Source organism: Python bivittatus, unplaced genomic scaffold (genome assembly GCF_059951505.1).
Source record: "Python bivittatus isolate LINGU-HERP-01145 unplaced genomic scaffold, Pbiv_v1 ctg000850_np1212, whole genome shotgun sequence".
Classification (NCBI taxonomy): Eukaryota; Metazoa; Chordata; class Lepidosauria; order Squamata; family Pythonidae; genus Python; species Python bivittatus.
Genome location: NW_028277112.1, coordinates 40,839,425 through 40,865,190, shown reverse-complemented (window position 1 = coordinate 40,865,190; position 25,766 = coordinate 40,839,425). Strand labels below are relative to the sequence as shown.

The following is a 25,766-nucleotide window of genomic DNA, read 5'->3' as shown; positions in this document are numbered from 1 at the left end:
TAATATGTATTTTGACCTTTTTTTCCTCTTCATCTGTACTTATGTCAGACTGACTCAAGATTGTTTAGTATTTTATTCTGCTTGAGTTGCAAAATATAGAGTCCTCCTTACATACACTGCAATCTGCAAGATATCTGACATGTAGTCTCAGTATTGAGTTGGCTATAATAAAACATTAAATGTGAATTAGAATTAACATTTGTACCTAGCTCTGCATATGTTTCATGTAATTATAAATTTAGTTTTCAATATTATATTCATTTATTTGGGATTAAGTCCTATATAACTGACTGATATACCCTTTAATGGTAAATTGAATATACAGTAAACATATTTTTTGCGACCCCTTTTATCTGGAACATATTGCGTAACTTTGGCTAAAACATTTTTTAGATACTGTAATTTCAAAACTTTACATTTATTTATTAAAAATTTTAGAAAAAAGTTCTAAAGTTCCTCTTATATCTTAGAATAGGATTCTTGATGGTGCCTAGAGAATTGATAAACTGCCTAGCTAGATTTCCAGGTGTTAAATGGAGGGACATTTATCTTCCATTTTCCTTTCTTTGAGTAAGCTAGTCCTAAGGATATAAGTTAGAGAGGGACTACTTTTAATATACTGTGATATGTTCATATCAAGCAATACTGGCAAAGCTGATGGTCAAAGTGGTGAGGGTTGCAGAAAAACTAATTCTGAAGTATTAAATCAGGTTAGCAAATATTCTGAGAATATTGCTTCTGAGGTGTTCACTGTGTCATGTCTTTGTATGAAATTTGATGAAACAATGCACAACTATGCCATTTTCACAGGCAGATTTCTCTTGTAGGTCATTACATGTATGTGGATTCTCTCTACGTCAAGCACTTTCAGGAAGTAGCTCAACTGGTCTCACCTAAGACACTAACTCCAATGTCAGGCTGTTTATCCTTTTATTATCAAATACAGCAGGAAAATGGCATTGTTTTTACTATCTATACAAGAGAAGTAAATGGCTTTTATGAGGAGCTTTGGAAAGCAGATAGCCCAATGAGCAATGATTGGCTGTTAGGTGAAGTTGACTTCAGTGCTCCATATCCAATGGAGGTAAGGGTATGAAAATAACTGACCTGTATCTTTGCATATTATAGAATTTGTAATGTTGTTATACTAATGCTTTCTCTTCAGTATAGTGTAACTATATTTTAAAACCATAGAGGCTTAATTTTAAATTTTCATTTTAAGAATGGGCATGAAATAATGATTTTTCTCCTTATGAAGTGTTAATTCCTTAAATTAAACTCCCTTGATGATTCTTATAAGATGCCATTCCTTTAAAACAAATCAGATGTAGGAAAATGGCATGTGAGGCAGGTGCATATTTCTTTGACAAATACAAATATGTGTGGCCAATCACTGCTTCCTCTTTCTAGATAGTGGAAAATAGATATATGGTTCTTTTGGAACTCAAACCTAGCCTGGCCAGGTAGACTTTGAGTTTGGTATGAAAATATGAATGTGTATGTTTGTGTGTGTGAATGAAGCTTTTAGTTCAGAAAGTGAACAATAAGGGTTGTAATTTTGTTTCTGCGTGTCCCAAGTTTCTGGGAAAATAAGAACAAGTAACAGTGGAGATGTTATAAAGTTTCCTCTTTAAGACCCTTGGTATGATCCTCCCAGGTAAGTGAGTGTATGCTTGCAATTTTAATCTTATATATAATATTTTGATTCTTCCCCCCCCCCATATTTTGGTCATATTTTAATTTTAACCAAATTATTATGATTTATTTGAGTCATAAACAGTAAATGATTTGAGGAAAATATTTCAATTTTTTCTTCCAATGTACAGTATATAAATAAGGGTTAGCTGTGAATGGTTGAGTTTGTTTCTTCCAAACATCTGACCACTGAAATAAACTGTTGGTATAGCTATAACCTAACTATGCTTGGGTATTTTTGCAGGTTATTTTTGAAGTTGCTTTCAACAGTGCCAAAGGAGGATATTTGGCTCTTGATGACATTTCTTTCTCCCCAGTTTTCTGCAGCAATCAAACAGGTGCAGGTTTCTCACCTTAATTTATATTTTAAATGAACTTGAATATGTTGCGCAATATACATTTTCCTTTGTCAAATAGTAATTTAATTGGTATTATCTAGGAACAGTTTGATCCTGTTGGGTCTGAGGAAGTGGACAGGGTCCTCTGGACTGTAAATGTCACAACTTGTCAGTTAGATCCATGTCTGTCCTGGCTGGTTGAGCAGCTCAGGAGGTGATGTATGGGTGGGTCCAGGAGATGGTGAATTCATCCTTGAGGGAGGGAGTGTTTCTGGCCGCCTTCAAAGAAATGGTCCTCAAGAAACCATTGTTGGATCCTACCATATTTTAGTCCAGTCTCCCACCTCCTCTTTCTGGGAAGATGGTTGAGAAAGGGGTGGCGTTGCAGCTCCAGAGGATCCTGGATGAAATGGATTATCTGGACCTTTTTCAGTTGGGTTTCAGGCCCAGATATGGGACAGAAACAGCATTGGTCACACTTTTAGATGATCTCTGGCGGGAGCGGGATGGGGGTAGTGCATCCATCCTTACTCTTCTTGATCTCTCGGTGGCTTTCGATACCATTGACCATGGTAACTATAACAATCTGCCACTCACAACTCCCAGCTTCAGTAACTCTCCTTGCAACCAGTAATGGTTCAAAAGAAAGTTCATTTATTGAGAACAAATGGTCAGTTCCAAGGCATTGCTAAGACTGAGCCTGTGTGCGCCAAAATTTGCTTTTACCTTTTTTCCCTTTCCCCCCTGCACCCCCCTAACCTCCCCGTCTTCTCACACCCGCTCATTGGTACAACCTTGAGCATTCCTCAGTCTTTGATAACAGCCCATCTGCCTCTAACGGTCATTTCTTCCATCCATCTTTCCAGATCCTTCCAGCAACCCCCCATGTCTCTTAATGGCAGAGCCAAAGCAAGCAAGCAAGTTGACAAATAATGTGGTTAATTGATTGCGAGGATTCTGACATTATCCTTTTGGGTCAGCTTGGGAGTTGGAGGTGGGCGGCACAGTTTTGTGCTGGTTCACCTCCTTCATCCAAGGCTGGTCTCAATCAGTGTTGATAGGGAGCAAGAGTTCCAGCCTGTGGTCCCTCCTTTGTGGGGTGCCACAGAGTTCGGTACTCTCTCTGCTCCTTTTTAACATTTATATGAAACCACTGGGTGAGATCATCTGCCACCATGGGATGAGGTATCATCAATATGCAGTTGATACTCAGTTATACATCTCCATCCTGGATGATTTAAGTGATGATGTGACCACCCTTTCACGGTGCCTGGAGGTTGTGGGGGTCTGGATGGGGAACAACAGGCTGCAGCTGAACCCTGGTAAGACAGAGTGACTGTGGGCTCCTCTGTACCTGGGAGTTTACCATCTTTGGTTCTGGATGGGGTCATACTACCCCAGACAGACTTGGTGCGTAATCTGGGGGTCCTCCTGGACTCATGACTCCTGCTTAAGGAGCAGGTGGCAGTCATGGCCAGGAGGCCCTTTGTTCAACTTCCATGTTGTGTGCCAGTTACGCCCCTTTCTGGATCGGGAAGCCCTCCAGTCAATCACTTGTGCCGTAGACATCTCCCGTATAGACTATTGCAATGCGCTTTACATGGGGCTACCCTTGAAGAGTATCCAGAAGCTACAGCTGGTTCAGAATGTGTGGGCAATTTTGGGTGCCCCAAGGATGGCACATATAACACGTTTGCTGCGGGAGCTGCATTGGGTGCCAGTTTGCCTCCAGGTCCAATTCAAGGTGTTGGTCATTACCTTTAAAGCCCTACATGACATGGAACCAGGTTACCTGAGGGACCGTCTCATCCCTATTATATTGACCCTTCCCACCTGGTCAGGCAGAGAAAGGTATGTTGCGAACCCCATCCACAAAAGAATGTCGACTGGTGGGGCCCAGGAAGGGAGCCTTCTCTGCCATTGCCCCTGCCCTATGGAACACTCTCCCCCCAGAAGTGAGGTAGGTCCCCACTCTCCTGGCCTTCTGGAAAGGGGCAAAGACCTGGCTCTGCCAACTCGCGTGGGGCAGGAGGAGGGGTAACCAACCCTGTGGGTGGTTAGCACCCTGAAGAGGCTCCCGTAGACTAATAATTTTTCATTTACCATCTATTCCATGGAATATATTATTTAAGAACACTGTTTTATTGTATTTTAATTAATACTCATTCGTTTTATTGTAAATCGCCCAGGGTCGCTCTTTGAGTGAGATGGGGGATGGCTAAAGTTTAAATATAAATAAATAAATAAAGACAACCCAACATTTCTTCGGCATTAACAAACATTGGTAATCTGTCTCATATGTTATAATATTAGGACACCAATTATTATTGAGTAAAAAGAGTTCTGCCTGCATATAGGAGCTATATTAATAAAAAGATATTCTGCACACATTTCATATTTCTCCCATTACTGGTAGAAAAACACAGGAGGGATCCATAAGAAAACAAGATCCTATGAATAATGAAGGACAATTACACAATACACACTTTATCTGACAAATTCTCAGTGAACTTTTTGAATGGATGTGGCCATTCATAACTGCATCTCTAGCCATTTGTATGTTACAGTCTTCTTCCCAGTCTACAATTCTGTTTTGGCATATACAGTGGAACCTCGAGTTACGAATTTAATCCGTTCCATGACTCTGGTTGCAACTCGAATTGGTTGCAACATGAGGCAAATTTTCCCATAAGGTTCACTGTAATTACCGTTAATCCATTCTGGCATCCTCGGACCACATGTCAGGGGCGGAAAAACGGCCGCAGACCATGCGGCAGGGTGGAAAATTGGCCGCGGACCACGTGTCAGGGGCGGAAAAATGGCTGCGGACCACGTGTCACGGGCGGGAAAATGGCTGCGGACCACGTGTCACGGGCGGAAAATGGCCGCGGACCACGTGGCACGGGCGGAAAAATGGCCGCAGACCACGTGGAACGGGCGGAAAATGGCCGCGGATCCGGTTCGTAAGTCGAGGCGAGTTCGCAAGTTGAGGTAAATTTTGGGGCCGGAGCTGGTTGTATCTCGAAAAATTCGTAAGGAGGGGCGTTCATAACTAGAGGTACCATTGTATATGTAGATTGTCATAGGTTTAAGGGAGCTCTGCTCTGCCCCATCTTCTTACTGTAATTGAGCTAAGATGTTGAAGAAATCTGTCACGGGTATCTTTTAAAGCAAAATGATGCAATTCACAAAGTAGAACCCGTCACAGGATAAACAGATATATAATTCATAAAGTGTTTTCAGCTCAGAAATTATGAACAAACTATTTTTCACCTCACAAATTATGAATGTTGAGTACAAAAATAAATGAACAAGTTGTGCACCAAATGCATATGTAAAGGAAAGATGCATTTGAAAACAATTTGATATTGTACTGCTTTTTTAAACAACTGAACATTACTGGTGGAAACCTGAGATAATAACAGATACTGAATAAAGACTGATTATACATTCTCCATGGTTATATTATCCAACCTTCTTTTTTATTTGATACAAATTACTTCCACTCAAGAATGCAAGTTATTTTCACTGAAAATAGGATTATCAGAGATATTTCCTTTCCTGGCCTTGTATTTATGTGTGAACATGTAGGTGGGAAGGAAATCTTTTGGCTCTGTGGGAATCTTTAATCCTTTTTTTGATATGTCTTATTCAGTGTTACTACCCATAACTGCTATTAATGGACAAACAGTTTGATTCCATCCTACTGGTTTTGCTAATATTTATCAGCCTTCTCTTGCAAGTATGCAGATTCATTTTTCTTCTATTGATCTGTATTCCTCAGGCATTTCCTTCAGTTCCATACAGGCAACTTGTACTTTTGAAGAGGATTTTTGCCATTTTTATCAAGATCACAAGGATGGCCCTGGCTGGAGCAGGGTAAAAGTGAAGCCTAATGCATATAGACTGGGTGATCACACTACTGGCATGGGTAAGTTAAAATTCTTTTTTATTGGAAGATGTGTAGAATGGGCAAATTAACGTTTTCAATGTTGCTGAATTCAACCCTAATCCCACAAAGTTTTGGGGAAATCTGGAAGTTCCAGTGGTTTTTTTGACAGGCTCAAGCCACTGCAGCTGTGAAAAAAAATCTTGTTATGAGAGTCTTAAAGAAAGAGCCTTAAACAAAATACTTAAGTGAAGCAGGAATCTTGGATTCATCCAGTTGTTCTGCTTTGTTATGAGAAAGAATTACAGGTGACTTCAGATTATACAAAGAACTGCAGTGATACATGTAACTGTGCTTACATTAAGAAACCTGGATCACCTATTCCCAGCTTCACATAAATTTAGATGAAGTATTATTTCAGAAATGTCAAAAATAAGATCTCATTTTAAAAAGTTTTCACACATAGGGTCTCCCCCCCACCCCCATTAGCAGTGATCAGATGCTGACAAAATAGGGAGGAGGCAAAAATGATTTGAGCCTGCTATATGAGAGAACAGCTGCTAGCCAAGCTTCAACGTTTGAGGTTCTGGTTCATCTCCAAAATAGCTTTTCTATTAAAAATACAATTGTGGCAAATTGCTCATTTCCAATCTAAGTCATTAATAATTAATAATTAATATGATAAATAACATAGCAACATTATATGAAACAAGTTCAGGCAGACCCATATACATATATTGATGTCTAATTGTATGTTATAATATGTTCTGAGCAAAATTGCTGTGTATGTCTGAAGATCTAAGAGTGTGTTTCAGACAAGAGACTTTTGTTTGTTTGCTTTTAATGGTCTGCCCACTGAAAAACTGGGGGAGGAAAATTAAATTATGTGACCTAGCATCATTCCTGTAGTTAGGGAAAGATGGCTTCGGAACAAAATCAGTCTTTCAGGCTGGAAAAAAAGTATTTTCACTGTAAAGATAACATGTATTAATCTCTAGTAACAACTAGAAATTGGCAAAGTGCAACTAAAATAATACAAATAATAAATTTGTATTATTTAAAATATTTTTATATGAAATAGATCTTTAGAGACATGGTCTTATATAGCAGCCCTAGCTTGCAGACTTGCCAGTGGAAATTCCAATAAAATGCCTAGAAACATCCTAAGAGAAGCAAATTGCTTGGAATGATTTAAACATTGTATTGCATTACAGGTTTCTATTTGCTGGCAAATACAAAGTTTACATCACAACCTGGATATATTGGCCGCTTATACAGTCCCACTCTGCCAGAAAACTTACAATATTGTCTGAGATTTTATTATGCTCTGTATGGCTTTTTCAAAATGAGAGATTCTCTGGCTGTTTATATATTTGAAGAGAACCATATCGTTCAAGAAAAAATCTGGTCTGTCTCAGAAACCTCCAGAGGAATCTGGATTCAAGCTGAAATCACCTTCAGAAAGCCCATGCCTTGCAAGGTAACAACCAATGTTTTCTGTCTCAGATATTGTTATTTTCAGTTTCTCTTAAATGAGTCATAATGACTCCTCTATGAAAAAAAAGGCAAAGGGATTTGTTCATCTTCTGTATTTTCCAGTAAAATTATCATGACGGATGGGAATGTGACCACAAACAGAAGTGCAGTCACTATATGGTTTGCGTGGCAGGAGGTTGTACAGGAAAAAAAAAAAGCAGTTAATCAAATAAAAATGCAAGTTTTTATTTGGATGGTATTATACTCATCTGTTCTGGAAAGAAGGGTTCTAGCCATTATTTGCTTAGATTCATTTAGTTAAATTAGAGCTTGAATCCTACTAACATTACAGATGAGAACAAAAAAGCAAAAATTCATAATGGATAAGATACTTTAGGCCACTCATACAACAGCCTGTATTTGGTACCTCACAAGACTAAGAAAGAGCACTGAAATTAAATATTTGTGGAATTTCTTGGCTTTGCAGGATTCCCACCAAAATGAATCTCCATGATAGAGTGAGGATACACCTGCAATTAGCTGCAAGCTGGCTTTTTCATGGAAGAGTTTAAAGGACTGTAATAGCAATACCCATAGTTGTAAACAACCCAGCATTGAGGATTTTTTTCCCTGAAAGACAACTGAAAGGATTCATAGTTGCAGAAGCATGTTTTATGACAAGCAGTGGTAACCACAACCACTGATTAGAAGAATAATGATTGTTATTTATTGTGGTACAAGTATACTGCATATACGAGACAAGAAATATTTTATCTCTATGTAATTATTCAGGCTGTAAGCTTTGGATTCAGATGGAAAAAATGTGAAAGATTGTGAATGTAGAACCTTTCTTCAACTTTTAAAACCAAATGTCTTTTGCAACGCTCATATGGCAGCTGCAGAGGGTAGATGGACAATCCTGGAAAAAGGCATAGCTGCTTTAAGGAGTTGCAGATAGTTATCACATTCAATCGCCCCCCCCCCCGCACCTTTTTGCCTTCAAATCCAAAGTGCTACACAGCAATAATAACTATGACTGTTTCCCCTCTGCATATGTGCTGGCTTCTAATTATGAAAACCATATGAGACAGACATTATATGGTTCAGCATTACTCTCCATGTCCTTTCCTTCTCCTTTTGCATATTTCAGCCGGCTTTTTCAAAAAGAATACATTACTGCAAGATCATCACATTGATTCCTGCAGTTTGTATGACAAAAATATAAATGGAAATGCTGCATTCAATTACTGAATAATATGTAATACTAAAGTCACATTCCCCTTCATGGATCACTGCCTTGTCGTGGCGAAGGGGCTTGCATAACTCAGTGAAGCCATGAGGCTATACCGTGCAGGGCCACCCAAGACGGACAGGTCATGACAGAGAGTTCTGACAAAATGTGGTCCACTGGAGAAGGAAATGGCAACCCACTCCAGTATCCTTGCCAAGAAAACCCCATGGACAATGTTAAAAGGCTAAAAGATATGACGCCGGAAGATGAGCCCCTTAGGTTGGAAGGTGTCCAATATGCTACTGGGGAAGAGCAGAGGGCAATTCCAAGTAGCTCCAGAAAGAGTGAAGCGGCTGGGCCAGAGCCGAAAGGATGTTCAGCTGCGGATGTATCTGGAAGCGAAAAGAAGGTCCGATGCTGTAAAGAACAATATTGTATAGGTACCTGGAATGTAAGATCTATGAACCAAGGCAAGCTGGATGTGGTCAAACATGAGATGACAAGATTGAACATCGACATCTTGGGAATCAGCAAACTGAAATGGACGGGAATGGGTGAATTTAATTCGGGTGACCATTATATCTACTACTGTGGGCAAGAAACCCTTAGAAGAAATGGAGTTGCACTCATAGTCAATAAGAGAGTGGGAAAGGCAGTAATGGGGTACAACCTCAAAAACGACAGAATGATCTCAGTGCGTATCCAAGGCCAACCATTCAACATCTCAGTAATCCAAGTCTACGCCCCAACCACTGATGCCGAAGAAGCTGAAGTTGACCGGTTCTATGAAGACCTAGAATACCTTCTAGAACTAGCTCCAAAAAAAGATGTCCTTTTCATCATAGGGGATTGGAATGCTAAAGTAGGAAGTCAAGGAGTAACCGGAATAACAGGCAAGTTTGGCCTTGAAGTAAAAAATGAAGCAGGGCAAAGGCTAATAGAGTTCTGTCAAGAGAACAAGCTAGTCATAGCAAACACTCTTTTCCAACAACACAAGAGACAACTCTACACATGGACATCACCAGATGGTCAATACCGAAACCAGATTGATTATATACTTTGCAGCCAAAGATGGAGAAGCTCTATACAGACAGCAGAAACAAGACCAGGAGTTGACTGTGGCTCAGATCATGAGCTTCTTATTGCAAAATTTAGGCTTAAATTGAAGAACGTAGGGAAAACCACTAGACCACTCAGGTATGACTTAGATCATATTCCTTGTGAGTACACAGTGAAGGTGATGAATAGATTTAGAGGATTAGATTTGGTAGACAGAGTGCCTGAAGAACTATGGACGGAGGTCCGTAACATTGTACAGGAGGCAGCAACTAAAACCATCCCAAAGAAAAAGAAATGCAAGAAAGCAAAATGGCTGTTTGATGAGGCTTTACAAATAGCTGTGGAAAGAAGGAATGCGAAAAGCAAGGGTGAAAGGGAAAGAGATAAGCAACTGAATGCAGATTTCCAGAGAATAGCAAGGAGATATAAGAAGGCCTTCTTAAATGAACAATGCAAAGAAATCGAGGAAAACAATAGAATGGGGAAGACTAGAGATTTCTTCAAGAAAATTGGAGATATCAAAGGAACGTTTAGTGCAAAGATGGGCATGATAAAGGACAAAAAAGGCAGGGACCTAACAGAAGCAGAAGAGATTAAGAAGAGATGGCAAGAATACACAGAAGAACTATACAAGAAAGATCTTAATGTCCCTGAGGTCCATGCTGGTGTGGTCACTGACCTTGAGCCAGACATCCTAGAGAGTGAAGTCAAGTGGGCCTTAGGAAGCATTACTAACAACAAAGCTAGTGGAGATGACAGTATTCCAGCTGAGTTATTTAAAATATTAAAAGATGATGCTGTTAAAGTGCTGCACTCAATATGCCAGCAAGTTTGGAAAACGCAATAGTGGCCACAGGATTGGAAAAGGTCAGTTTACGTTCCAATTCCAAAGAAGGGCAATGCCAAAGAATGCTCAAACTATTGCACAATTGCACTCATTTCACATGTTAGCAAGGTTATGCTCAAAATCCTACAAGCTGGGCTTCACCAGTATGTGAACCGAGAACTACCAGATGTTCAAGCTGGGTTTCGAAGAGGCAGAGGAACTAGAGATCAAATTGCCAACATTTGCTGGATCATGGAGAAAGCACGAGAGTTCCAGAAAAACATCTACTTCTGCTTCATTGACTATGCAAAAGCCTTTGATTGTGTGGATCACAACAAACTGTGGCAAATTCTTAAAGAGATGGGGGTACCAGACCATCTTACCTGTCTCCTGAGAAATCTGTATGTGGGCCAAGAAGCAACAGTTAGAACCAGTCATGGAACAACCGATTGGTTCAAAGTAGGGAAAGGAGTACGACAAGGCTGTATACTGTCACCCTGCTTTTTTACCCTATATGCAGAGTACATCATGAGAAATGCCAGGCTGGAAGAATCACAAGCCGGAATTAGGATTGCAGAGAGAAACATCAACAACCTCAGATATGCAGATGATAGCACCCTAATGGCAGAAAGTGAAGAACTAAAGAGCCTCTTGATGAGGGTGAAAGAGGAGAGTGCGAAAGCTGGCTTGAAACTCAACATTAAAAAAACTAAGATCATGGCATCTGGACCCATCAATTCCTGCCAAATAGAAGGGGTAGAAATGGAAGCAGTAACAGACTTCATTTATTTGGGCTCCAAGATCACTGCAGACGGAGACTGCAGCCATGAAATTAAAAGACACTTGCTCCTTGGGAGGAAAGCTATGGCAAACCTAGATAGCATATCAAAAAGCAGAGACGTCACCTTGCCGACAAAGATCCGCATAGTCAAAGCTATGGTTTTTCCAGTAGTAATGTATGACTGTGAGAGCTGGACCATAAAGAAGGCTGAGCGCTGAAGAATTGATGCCTTTGAACTGTGGTGCTGGAGAAGACTCTTAAGAGTCCCCTAGACTGCTAGGAGGTCAAACCAGTCAATCTTAAAGGAAATCAACCCTGATTGCTCATTGGAAGGATTGATAATGAAGCTGAAGCTCAGATACTTTGGTCACCTAATGCGAAGAGAGGACTGTTTGGAAAAGATCCTGATGCTGAGAAAGATTGAAGGCAAAAGGAGAAGAGGACAGCAGAGGATGAGATGGTTAGATAGCATCACTGAAGCAATGAGCATGAAACTGAGCAAACTCAGGGAGGCAGTGAAGGACAGGAAGGCCTGGCGCGATATGGTTCATGGGGTCACAAAGAGTCGGACGACTGAACAACAACAAAACAGTCACATTATGATTATTTTCTGTGATATGCATTGCCTACCTATTCATAACCAAGTATATTTCAAACAATTGTTGACTAACAAGGCTGTAACTAATTGGGTCCGGGTATTTGTACACCAGCTGGAAAATCCAAAGGTAACCTCATATAGCCCCGTATCACACTTACTGCACCTGAAGTTCAGTTTATGTGCAAGTATGCCATTCATACTGAAGACATTAGTAGGTTTATGAAACTTTTAAATTGTATCAGTATGAAGTTTTTTCAGCTTGTTTTAATAATTTTGACTCAAATAAAAAGCAGGTTTAAAATATGAATGCCAATCCTGACATTATTATTAAAAATGTGCTGTCTACGCATAGACAGTAAAAATGAATGGCTATTGTCCTAGCTGCCAATGTAACATTTGTTCATTTGTTATGTTATATTGGAGTATTTATCTTATACCGTATAGGAGTATATACTGTGGATCAAAAGATTCGAAGTGTAGAATCTTTATTTCAGTCACTGAACAGCATAGTGTTAGTAGACCATGACTAGCACTTACTTCATCTGTCCTGCAGCTGATTTTATGCAACTTTGATTTTTCCTCCCCAAGTGTCTATGGAAACAGTAAACACCCTCAGCAGCCAAGCTGTCTTGGCCAACCTTGAGTGTCAAACAGCATAAGAGAATCAGATCTTTCTATTGCTTCCTTGTAGAGCTTTTCCACTTAAAAAATCTCAGCCATTGGAAACTCTAACATGGTTTTTGATAATGTATTTTATTCTGCATTTTTATTCAAATAAAAAATAGTGAATATTTAAAAAAAAATTAGTTGAGTCTTTGTTCTTTCAGCTGGAAAAGTTGTAAAGCAGAATAATGGAAGACTTGATTTCCCAGAATGAATACATTTTTGTAGTATCTATTTGAATTTAGCTCTCTAAACCAATTACTGGCACTGGACTATTTTATATAGAGGAAACTGGTCACTAATATTAATGAGCTACTTGACAAATACCATTTCAGAACATTTGCTTTGTATGATTAAATCAAATGTTAAAACTTAACATTTAAATCAAATTAAAACAACTTAAAAAGAGAATTTATATTATTTATATTATTATTAATTTTTATATTATTTTTATTAGATTTCTCATGTTGTCTGTAACAAGATCTTAATGCTTAGTGTAAAAGAACATGCTGCTTGCTATTATGTGCTTTTTCTAGAAACCAAGCATAAAAAGGGACATTAAATCACTGAAATACTGGAGGTTTTCATACTATGTGTTTCCTATGTAATTTCAGCTGTGTGCGGACAGTGTTGCTTTTTGCAGAAACAATAATATAATCCCAATGAAATAGTGAAATAATTTTACAAATTTTGGGGGCTTTAATATCCTTTTTATATGCAGTTCTGACTGGAAACCAATTTGTTTCCATAATGCTTTTAATGGGATAAATTTGTTATTGTAATTGCTTTCAGTCGTGTTTTCATGGCAAGTTATTTAGACATTTCTTTGTAAGTTTGGGTTTGAGAGAGATAGACAGAGAAGAGGTAAATCTAAGTGTCATCTGCTCTGAGTGCAATCATTTCCTGAATAAGCCCTTCCTTAGAGGAAGTAGATTATCTAGACCCCCACCAGTAAGGATTCTGACCTGGTCATGGGATGGAAATGGCATTGGTTACTCTGGTTGAAGGTCTTTATTGGGACCTATATGGTGGGGAATAAACCTTTCTTGGTCCTAATTATAGAATTCAATACTATTAACTGTTAAGTCGTTCTGTACTGCCCACAAGAGGTGAAAATTGAGGCACTGTTTAAATTGATTCTACTCCTTCCATTAGTTATGCAGGGGGCAGCACTTGAATTCTTAAGTATTCTGTTGTGGGGTTCCACAGGGCTTGGTGCTTTCTTCTATATTATTTAAGATTGATATGAAGCCTATGAGAGAGGTCATCCATTGATTTGGGATTAGGTTGTCATCATTATGCTGATGACACCCTGTTATGCATTTGGCACCCCAGGCTGAGCCAAAGATGCTGTGGAAAACATAAACAGGCTGTTAGGAACTGGATGGGTGAAACAAGCTCAGATTATACCCTACTGAGACGGAGTTGCTGTTCATCAATAAACATCTGGGCAATTTGGTAACATCCGTATTGGTAGTTACACTGGATGGGGTTATGCTAATGGTTCATGATTTGGTGATCCTTGTGAATTTGAAATTCCGGCTTAAACAGTAGGTGGAAGTTATGGCCAGGAGGATCTCTGTAGAAGTTCAGCTGGTGGTGTGCCAGTTACTATTGTTCCTAGATCAGGAAACACTAGTGACAATAACTCATGCCTTGATCACTATGTGGATGGACTACTATAACATACTTTACATGGTGCTGTCTTTGGAGTTGTGGCCAGGCTGCTGATGGGATAAGCCTGATGGTGAAGAAAAACAGCAATTTTAAGGTTGCTGCACTGCTTGTCAGCAGGGATCCAGGCCCAATTCAAAGGGGTACATATTATTTATAAAGCCAAAATAATTTGCTTGGTCTAAACAATTAAAGGGGACCTGTTGAGAATCCCCCTCTCCATGAGAAGTGCCTGTGATATGGGCTGGATGACAGACCTTCTCAGTGATATCCCCCATGCTCTCCTAGAGATATCTTTGGATCCTTTTCCCTTCTAGTATTTCACAGGGTTATTAAAATCATATTTTTCCATGTGCCTTTGGCTTTAATTGATCGTAAGCATCTGTGTAATTCACATTGTATTTTATTTTTGATCACTTTGATATTCTGCTTTTTAAAATTTTTGCTTTGTTCATCGCCCAGGGTCTTCATCACAGCTTTGTTGGTGGTCAGAAGTAGGAAGGCAAGCAAGATAGTTTTTTACCCACACAAGCATATTTTTATTGCTGAACAGTAACACAAGTAAAGCTTTGTTCTTACAAAAATAAAATCTTCACCTATCTTTATCCTACTCCAATACTTTGTAGCCCCAGGCTTAATTCTAAATATATTACTCATTTATTCACATAGGCTCAAATATATTTTCTTTAACATTCTCTGCTGAGTCTCTTACTTCTCCTCCCTTTCCCAGCTTGCAGTTAAGAGAACATAATAATCAGCCTTTGAAATAAGCTGTTATACAACATGCAAAATTGGTCACTTTTTAATGTTGCTGAATTCACTATACTGCCAGTCTATTAACTTTCACTTTCAACTTACTCCTTTTTCCACAGATTCTTCTCCCTATCAGGGTGTTACTGTCCATCTGCTTCTGTCCCAACAAATTGCTTTTCTGGGTATGTCTGCTAATGATGTGCTTGGTTGCAAACTGCAAATCTGTTGCTTTTCTCTTTGCTTTACAACTATAAGGCTGCTTGTAGCTGCCACATGTATTCTTCTGCCTGGTCCAGCAGACTTGATTCTTTCTACCCAAACCCTAAACCGTAGCATCCAAACACACACACACATACACACAGCAGCAGCAGCTCCCTGACCTCAGCTTCTTTTGGAGCTCCTTTTATCACTTAGCTGGCTGGGCGAGGTGGAGAAAAGACAGAAATTCATGATGCTTCTAGTATACATATTATTATTTTGCTCTGATGTTTATATCCTGATTTTATTCATTTTAGCTGACCAGAGTCAAGTATTTGAGATGGGTGGCCACATACACTTAATGAATAAATAGGTATATGTGTAGCTTACTGCAGGAGAAAGGACTTCTGTAGTCCAGAATCTTTTCACTGACTTACAAACAAAAACAAAAGGGGGAGAGAAAGGGTGCTCTTTTCCAACCTTTCACAGCCATATTCTCCAACAGACATAAATGGAAAGTAATCTTCCATAACTTTATATTGCATCTTCCATATCTTTATATGCAATCTTCCTTCCATAGTCCTAATTAATTGGGACAGTTTACAAATATTGTAAAGTAAATAAACAAACTTTTACTTGAGGACAAAAAGTGTCTTTATTATAAAACAAAATCAGAGGGCTGGAGAAATAGGATTGCAATATAAATATCAAAAGTGTAATCATATACTATGGACTTATTAGCCCTGTTTACTTTCCTGTTCAGACAACCTCTTTGCTGCACTGTGTAACTGATTGAAGACAGAAGGGGTAAGATTTGTCTGTATTCTCTCCCGGTTTCCCCCCCTTCACTCTTCATTGCTATAATACTATTTTTTAAAAACATGTTTCTTCACATGAAAGTGTTTGTCAAAGCATTAGTAGCCACCCTCTCTAGGGATGTAAAAGAAATTCTGCACAGCTTTTTCCATTTCCAGATTATTGTTTTTTACACCAGGGTAACATCATAGAATTATAGTTGTGTAGCACTTCCCACTATATCATGCTTAAGTTACATTCAAAGTAATATCTATGTTAACATTTAAAATAAAAAATAAACTGCCTCATTATTAAGCAATATTGATTTTCTGTTTTTCTGTAATAAAAACTAAAAATTGGGTTCAAAATCTTGAATAATTTTACAGGTTGGGGTGCTTTTCAGATACATGAACTAGTTAATCTTATACTAAGACCAGGTTCAACTCCTTGTCCAGCATGAAATTAATTGGGTGAGGGGACAAACCAGATTTTGTATCTAGCCTACCTCAGTTTGTTTCACTGTGAAAATTAAAGAGTAGCAAGAACTATGTACAGCAAACTGATTTGCTGGAAGGAAGGATGGATTGTAAACATAACAAATTATATAAAAATACATCCATTCTGGTTGAAGGGAATCTTCCTGAATTTAGTAAGATTATCTTCTGAAGGAAACATGCTTAGGATTATACAGTTATTCTGTTTTAAAATATCTCATTTTATTTACTTATAATTATATATTAGTTTGAATAAAAATAAAAATGGGAGCTCTGTATATTGGTTTACATACAGTATTAAATTATACAAATGAAAATTTCCCCTCAGTCATTTTGAATGGAATTGTGTTAGCCTTTGAGGCTGGATATGAAGTCAGAAAATGTGGAATAGTTGCTATAATCTGAAAACTATCCCCGTCTCCTCAAATTTGTCTCATTTTCCTGCTTTTTCTTAACACTTAAGAGCAAATCTTGGTTTGAATCTAATCAATAAATGTAGTATCATTTAGGCTTTAAACTGAATCCAAACTTTGCAGATAAAGATTGTGAAAATATCCTTCACTGCTGTCATGATTGTTTCAAAATCAAAAGGAAAGAAACCCAAACTTATTCTGAATGTAAATGAATCTTTCTGGATATTTGAACACACTGAGATCCAGATGAATTTTCTCATTTCCTTATTTGAATCAGAACTCCCAGTGTTTCAAGATTCACCTTCAAAATCCTTTGAGCGTTTTTTTTTTTGAAAGATCAAAGTTCAATTTTCCTACACTCTTCTTTTGCAGAAAACTTCAGAATACATCCAATTACTCTCTGTCTTATCCTGGGAAACTGCAAACGTATACAGTCAGCACAAATAATTTAATATATCCTCTGTGTTAGGTGGTAAGAACATGACAGATGTTGAAACACTGCTGCTAAATTTGTTTTTTGAAAGAATTGGATAGGATATGCAAATATGCTTTGTTGAAAACTATACATAATATGCTCTCATGCTCAGGAATGCATATAACCAGGAAACAGTATAAGTTATTGGTTATTATGAGAAATTTGTAATAACTGCATTGATTTTTTTTTAAGTCAGCTCAGAAAAAACCTACATTATACATTTCAGATACTAAAACAAAAATTTAAAAACAGAGTTAACTAATAACCAAGATATTAGTTCCAAAGCAGCAGATAGTGGAAAACTTCTTAACTTCAATAACGTTGGTTGTAATTGCTTTTGATATAATATTAAAGATATTGTAAAAAGCAAAGTGACAATGTATTTGATCTGAGAATGTGATATATTGATAGCTGTCATGTAGATTAACAGGAGAATATTGAGATTCAGACCTTTGGAGAATTTGTAATCTAATTCAGTTGTTTACTGGGGACCTTTTTTTGCAAGTATTATTGGAAGAATCACCTTGTCAATCCCCAAGTTAACATTTAGCAACATTCTGTAATTTTTGTGAGGTTTCTAAGAAATAGTTGGATGCCAATCTTAAATGTGAAAAATAACGGAAAAAACCTTCTGGTACAACTCATGCTAACAGGTTATCTGCATGTTATTAGTCAAGTGAAATTGCAAAGTGGAAAATGTGAAAAGCATATTTTGAACAGTTTTCATCCAGGCTTTGACAAAGTGTGTACTGTATAGGGTTCTAAATTCCATCTCCTCATAGCCAAACTGAAAAAGTAACTGAAAAGATCTTTCTGGCAGTACCCAGAAAACTACCTACATAAATTGCGTTGGCTGCCATTTGGAAAAAAGAAAAGAAAAGAACTTCTAGTTTTAAACATAACCCAAGCAGCAGTGGAAAAAATTGTACCCCACAATGGAATCTTAGTGAATTGCAAGAGACCTAACAGAGTTTTGGCCTTTATGCACTGATTCTGCTCTTAATTATTTTTTTAGAAGAGAAGGATAATACATTCTTATGTAAAAGAGGCCATCAAATGGTCTTTTGTTAATGTGGTATAATGTAATACATGCTTCCCTCAGTATAGGGGAACCTCTTTTCAAATATAAACATATTTTCAAATACATTAACTTATCTTAGAAGCTATAGTATTCAAGAACTCCTACTGGGTGAAGGTTACTCTAAATTATTTCTGATGCTCCATATCACAAGCCATATGTGTACAGTGGCTCATTCCAGATGACAACCAATTTACAAGAACTAAAAAACGAACCTTGTATTAATGCTACAGAGCAGAATGGTTCACTGCATGGAGGGGTCTCTATTAAAAAAACAAATGACCACCATCTTGGAAAATATCAAACTCACTCATTAACAAAGACATTGAACAACCTGTACCCTTATTTTTAGGTATCCATAGCAGCCATATTTTTCTGTATTTCACAACCCTGTTCTATGAACATAGTAGATTTGCATGAGTTTTTTATGCATTCACTTTATCAACGATTTTAAGAATCTTTTTTATTTTTCCTAGCGGGTTTGCTCAATTTCACCAATCTCTTTCCATATTACAAGGCTATATCTTGTATGAATAAATGAAGCTCATTGCTCTCTTCGTTTGAAGAAAGCATCAAATGTCTGAATAGTATTTCTGCTTCAATTGTTTGTATACTTATTTGAAGTGCAGAACAAAAATAATTTAAAACAATAACCTCAAATATAAATATTCACTGCTGAATTATATGCTTTTGTAAGGTACTATTTATTTTCATTCAGGTGATCTGATGAATATTTACTAATATATATCTGTTTCAACTTCTTATAATAGAACTAGCTAGGAATTGCTAGCTGTTTCATTAATTAGAAATCTGGATAAGCCAAATTGCTGTTTAATTCAGATTTGTGCTGAGATGGGAGTGTACTAGAAATACAGTGAATTAGCATTCTTTTTATACTATATTTTCATTATAGATAACTGACAAAATGCAAGAAAAATAAGTTGATTGCTAGGTGTATTCAAAGCATTAGAAAGATTATTCACAAACTGTGTTATAGCAAGCAAAATGCTTCTCTCAGGAATGTTGGAAGACTTACACATTTGCTTCAAAGTTGTCCCTGGCTGTCTGTGATATGTACATGAATTGACATTGGGATCATGAGTAAAGTGAGTGCATGCCCATATGTACTGACATCCTTTGAAGCAACTGTGCAAGTCTTTTAAAGGATGCTTTAGCATGTCAAGGGATGTGTGTATATATTTAATATGCTTTCTGAAGCATCTCTTTCAAATGCTTTGCACTGTTTAACTGATTAGAACAGTATTTTGAAAATAAAGGCTTGAAAAAGTAAGACGATTGACTATTTTTTGTGCAAATTTCAGGTTGTGTTTATAAGCTGGTGTAGAAACTTTTGGGATTGTGGAATAGTGGCACTAGATGATGTATCAGTGAATTTAGGAAGCTGTCATAGTGCTGGTAAGATTAATTATATTTCAAGTTTGTAGTATATATGTTTATTGCTATTGATGTATACTTCCTGATATTAATTATCTGTTCTGTATAACATTTCCCTAATATAACCATATTTTTGTCTCAGGATATCATACAACATTCCATATTGTATGGAGATACAGATTTAAGTTTAAAAACTATGTCTTTCTTCATTTTAATGGTGTGTGGAGGCAGATTTTATACAAGTTTACTATCATGCGTGAGTAGAGACACATGCATTGGAATTAATAAGAGTACAGATAGAGTGTTCAGTATGCCAAAGATATTCCTGCAGATGGTTTTTTCCACCAAATTCCAAAACACTCCTACTTGTTCTTAGAAAACAAAAACAAAAACTGGGCTGATCTGTATTTAAACTGGGCTTCAGATATGGGGGAAATTGGTACCTTTCATTAGCACAAATGTCCATTATGTCTGTCTGTCTCTTTCCATATATATAAAATAAAAACCCTGCCCACTCTAGGAATTGGCCTGAATGATAAGACATTTTGGGAGAAACAATTAAATGTTCCCCATTTCTGTAAGTAACAGGGTCCAGAAGGTGTTCTTCATAGTAGTGCTAGCCCTTTAGAACAGCCTTCCAGTGGAAATCAGACTAGCCCCCTCTCTGACTTGCTTTAGAAAAATGCTGAAAACTGAGCTGTATAATCTAGAATTAGCCATTGATGCATATATTGATTCAACATGATGGCCCATGTTTTTGTTCCATTATGTTTCGTTGTTATGTGGTTTAATTGGTTTAAGACATTTTAAATTAGGCTTACAATGGATGGTTCAGTTATTTTCTATATACCTTGTAAATTGCTAAGAGTCACATTTGATTGTGGCAAGATATAAATGTAATAAATCATGAGTAAAGGTTAAGGGATTGGAGTGAAATCTGAACTAACTACACTGTTAATATTATGCATCATTATATGGTTTTTTATTAGTTACTAATTCTTAGCAATATCAAGGCAAATTATAATGTAATTGTAAAATGTACATCTAAGTGTTACATTTACCTATAAAGTCTATGAATGAATGAAAAAAGAATGAAAAATCATATCTGCTTGAAATTTTTAGAGAGCAGAAATGTAATGATATAACAGGTTTTTTTTAAGTAATGAGGAGTAGAGGAACATCAAATCAACAAATTCAGATAGATAAGCAGTTTCTATATGTGCAGTTAACAAGTAAAAATGATAGCCTCATCCATACCATGATTTTTACACAGGCCAATTAGACATATTAAAATATACTTAAAACATAACTGCATTTTACTATGTGTGTTTGATAGATATACCGCCTGATTTTCCTGGAGAATGTACCTTTGAAAAAAATGAGTGTGCATTTACTCAGCAAACAAGAAATCGGCATGGCTGGCATAGGAGAAGAAGTTCAACCCCTACATCTTACACTGGTCCAAGAGGAGACCACACTACTGGGGTAGGTAAGTTATAGTTTAAATGGTGATAGACAACCCTGACAATAATATGAAATATCAAATAATAAGAATAGTTTTTATTCCAAGATAGATTTGTAACCTAAAGGAGGACACTTGATGCTTATTCTTTTCTATTAAACATACAAATCAGGACTTCCATGCTTAAAAATTGACAAAACTATTCCCTCATTTTTTAAAAAAATTATGCTAATAACAAAATCTTATCCTAGACATTTCTTCAATAAATAAGACAATTGTTATAGTTCTATTTCCAGGCCTCTCCAATAGGTTTGGGTGAGATTTGAGAAAAGTTAATTCATATTAGAAAAGATTATTAGTACAGGAAAATATGGCATTGAAAGAAGAATACATTTTAACATTTTGTAGGTTTCTTAACTGACAATAAAAAGCTCATGAGCAAAGAGAGAAGAAAATATATAGATGTTAGCTATAAAAGATGAGTTAATAAATCTTGCATTGTTGACACTGAATTGTGTATGTTCTCTGAAAATACAGTTTGAGAGTTAATTAAATACTTATATAAACAGTCGTAACACAGCAATTGGAAGAATTACAGAACAAATCTATGAAATCTACCCCAAGTTATAACTTAAGGGAAAACTGGTATAAAATGTTTTATAGATGGTATACAACTCCATCAATGATTGCCAAGTTAAACAAATTATATAGTAATAAATGCTGGAAATGCCATGAGACAGAAGGAACATTTTAGCATATGTGATGGACATGTAAAAAAACTCAAAAGCAGTGGAAAGAAATACACAGCACTACTCAGAGAATTTTAGAAATTAAATTTGAAATGAAAGCACAATTATTTTTACTAGACATAATTCCAAAACATACTAACAAAAAAAAAATCACAATTTACTAAGATACATATTTATGACTGCAAGTATAAATTTAGCACAATGTTATAAAGGAGATATGTTACTGAAGATATCAGACTGGGAGCTTAAACTCGGAGAATACGTAGTAATGGCAAAATTAACAGCATATATTCACAACAGAAACTTAATCAAATTTAAGCAAGAATAGCTTCCATACATACTACAGGTAGTCCTTGGGTTACGACCACTTGTTCAGCATCTGTTCAAAGTTATGAAGGTGCTGAACAAAGGGGACTTACGACTGGTCCTTGAATTTGTGGTTGTCGCAGTGTCCCCATCGTTGCGTGATTGCGATTTGGGCGCTTGGCAACCAGCTCGCAATTACAATGGTTGCAGTGTCCCACAGTCATGTGATCACCATTCGTGACCTTCCCTGCTGGCTTCCCACAAGCAAAGTCATTGCGGAAGCCAGCAGGAGGTTGCAGGTTGTTCCTGCAAGTCGCCCTTGCTGCTTTTTCCCCTGCCTACCTGTGCTCTGTAGCACATACCTGTCCACCCCACTCTGTCATGCCTGCCCATGGCATCCACCTGCCCATGCTCCATAGCTTCCATTAGCCAACCTGCCTATGTGCCGTAGTGCTGTAATCCTCACTCACTAACCACAATAGAGGCCAGCAACTCTGCACTAAGCGGCATGGTTGTTAAGCAAGATGTCACATGACCACACTGACTTATGACGTCAGTTCTGTCAGTTCCAGCTGCAGTTGTTAAGTGAATCACTGTGGGTTGTTAAGTATGACTCATGTCATGTGACTCTGACTTGCGACTTCCTGCTGGCTTCCCCATTTACTTTGCTTGTTGAAAGCTGGCTGTGAAGGTCACAAATGGTTATCATGTGACCGCGGGGATGCTGTGACAGCTGTAACTTCAAGGACCAGTTGTAAGTCTCATTTTTCAGCACTGTGATAACTTCCAACAGTCGCTGAATGAGTGGTTGGTAAGTGGGGACTATCTGTACATTAGTTGGAATACAACAAAGTTAGAAACTAGTATTATCTATAATGTTTTTAATAGTTTTTCTTCTTTTTTATATAACAAATAGTGGAGATTTTGGACTTAGCTCAGAGATTCAAATACTCCTTCACATTGTTAAAATAATTTAATGTATTTTGTTTTTTTATGGTTAATTTCTCAGCGATATACTGAGCACTAACTGTACAATCTCAATAATTTCTTTGTCCACTTACTGATGTTATATTTTTGTATCAACTTTTTTTCTTTTCTCCTTTTGCTTGCTCAATCACTCTTAAAAGATTAATAAATATTTTTTTTAAAGGTACTGATAAAAATATTAATATATCTGAACCACCTTTCATGGGTAATAGCTACTATTGATTAATATTTTTTCCTGATGACTTTTTTTTTTCTGAATCCATTCCATCTACTGTTAAAACTATCTGCGGTAGTCTCAGAATAGATTATGTCAGATTCTATCAATTAAAAAGGGGAAAATATTAAAACAACAAATGCTACACAATATTTATTTAGTCAGGGAGGTTTTTTAGGATTTGAAACTATTTGAAAGAACGTTTTCCCTTTAGTGTTTGTTAGTTGACTTATTGGAGCTAAACCTGACTTTACTTAAGTTCATCTAGTAGCAGCCAAGATGAGTTGATGCCAGCACTTTCCCAGCATAAACTTGTTCTTTTAGCTACATGATTTAATTAGTTTTGAATACAAGCTAATAATCAGACCTAACATCTAAACCAAAGCTTTTTAGAAGTTTTAGCTGAAAAATCATGAAATGGAAGTAAGTTGAAACTTATCTTGAGCAACAGTGCAAAATCTGTTCAAAGATATATAACAAAACCCGGAGAATCAAATAACTTATTACTTGGTTTATAAACTAGCTTTGTGTGACAACAGAAGTTGAATACTCTTAGTTAAGTCTTCTAAAAGAAGCCACAGTAGGAATGATTGTATGTTGTATACCTATCCACCCTAACTTGTTTCGGTGGGATTTCCATAAAACCATGAAACAAAATATATGGACAATAACACTGACAGATTTCAGCATCTCAGGTTTTTCTCTTATATCGTTCAGCCCAATCTACCTCACAGGAATGTTGCTGGGGGAAAAAAGTGGGAGGAGAGAATACTATATATAACATCTTAAGTTCCTGACAGAAAGCTGATTAACTGTCTAATAAAGAAATAAGTTATAGTAATAGTGTCTCCAATAAGGACAAGTAGTACTGTTGAGATTTTAATGATACTGTCCTGTCTCAGACCACACACTCACAAACATGCAGAGAGGTTTGCAAACTTTGCTAGAAAGTTTTCAAGTAAATAAACAAACCACAAAGGAAATGTGTGTGCAAACATGCACACCCACACGAGAAATCAAGTTCAGCGAGCTTGCCTTGAGAGAGAGTCCAAATCCAAAACAGCAGGCACAAGAGTGGTCAGGCAAAGTCCAAGGGTCCAAACGTCATACCAGGGTCATCAGCCAGTCCAGGTCCAGAGACACAAACACAAGAATTCAAGTCAGGAGTCAAGGGACATGGAATCTAGGTCAACAAACAGCTGTTGCCAACAGAGGCTTGAGCTAACTGCTCTTCTTAAATAGAAGCAACCCCAATGTTGCTCATTTGGAAGGCGAGGTTCATTTCTTGCAAGGAGCCTTGCAGAGCGCCTTTGCTCTGCTCTGCTCTCCTCTCCACACAATGAGCCTTTGCACTGGGAGGGGGTGGCAGCTCAGACTTCTCATCTTCCGAAACCGGCAGCAGCTGTGTCCCCGGATTACCAGGTGGTGCAGCCTCCTCTGCCTGCATCTCCGCAGGCAGTAGCTTGTCTGGGAGCTCGGGAACTGGCTGCTTATTGTTGGTTTCCTTGTCCGAGTCTGAGCTGGTCATGACAGATATCTAATTTTGATAAATAATTAAATCCTCCACTGTGGGAGAATTCAGTGGCATGCATATAATTGAAATGGCCTAGCTGATTCTTCAGCACAGGAGGCTCTACTGAAAAGTGAATGTAAAAAAAACAGATTACAAGTAGTCCTCAACTTAAGACCATTCGTTCAGTGACCATTTGAAGTTACGAACATGCTGAAAAAAGTGACTTACAACCAATGCCTGAAGCTACAGCTGTTGCAGTGCCCCCACAGTCACATGATCAAAATTTGGGCACTTGGCAGCTTGCCTGCACTTACGACCGCAGGAGCACTTCAACTCCCTCCGCCTATCTCCCCCTACTGCCTTGTGCTCTGCCACCCCAGCTGACCTTCGCTGTCTTCTTGTGTCAGGCCCAAGAATGACAGAAACAGTCCAGTCCAATCAAGTTCAGTTCTTTTATTGCTTATACTATATAGACAGAATCTTGCCAGACTAAATCTGTATTACTCTAACCTAGTGGATGTACTCTGGGAGATTCTAGGGAGTGGCTATCCTTAATCTCTTCCTCTTCCTACGATCCAGCTCTGGACTGTGTTGTCTCTTATCTGGCCGCCTTCTTGGAATGTGCTCCCTCCTTCCAGAGAGCCTGCTGCGTTATTGTAGTCCATCACATCACCTTCCCCTTTGTAGACACATTCTATCACATC

The 25,766-nt window shown here is 37.6% G+C and overlaps 1 protein-coding gene and 1 long non-coding RNA gene across 6 annotated transcripts in view; one reads left to right on the top strand and one right to left on the bottom strand.

Annotated features, from left to right (window-relative positions):
* Window positions 1-25,766, bottom strand: part of LOC148213821 (uncharacterized) — a 52,390-nt gene that overhangs the window by 5,872 nt on the left and 20,752 nt on the right. The gene's annotated exons all lie outside the window — the stretch shown is intronic.
* Window positions 1-25,766, top strand: part of MAMDC2 (MAM domain containing 2) — a 78,538-nt gene that overhangs the window by 37,233 nt on the left and 15,539 nt on the right. For 3 of the 4 annotated variants that reach the window (XR_015793892.1, XM_088130480.1, XM_088130479.1), the window contains exons 6-11: window positions 828-1,084; window positions 1,940-2,033; window positions 5,818-5,964; window positions 7,137-7,402; window positions 19,759-19,852; window positions 21,168-21,320. Coding sequence is in view for 3 of the 4 variants with exons in the window: in XM_088130480.1 (XP_087986606.1) it covers window positions 828-1,084; window positions 1,940-2,033; window positions 5,818-5,964; window positions 7,137-7,402; window positions 19,759-19,852; window positions 21,168-21,320 (1,011 nt within the window). In the remaining variant the exon portion in view is untranslated. The remainder of the gene's footprint in view (window positions 1-827; window positions 1,085-1,939; window positions 2,034-5,817; window positions 5,965-7,136; window positions 7,403-19,758; window positions 19,853-21,167; window positions 21,321-25,766) is intronic. The other variant, XM_088130481.1, reaches the window with a different exon arrangement.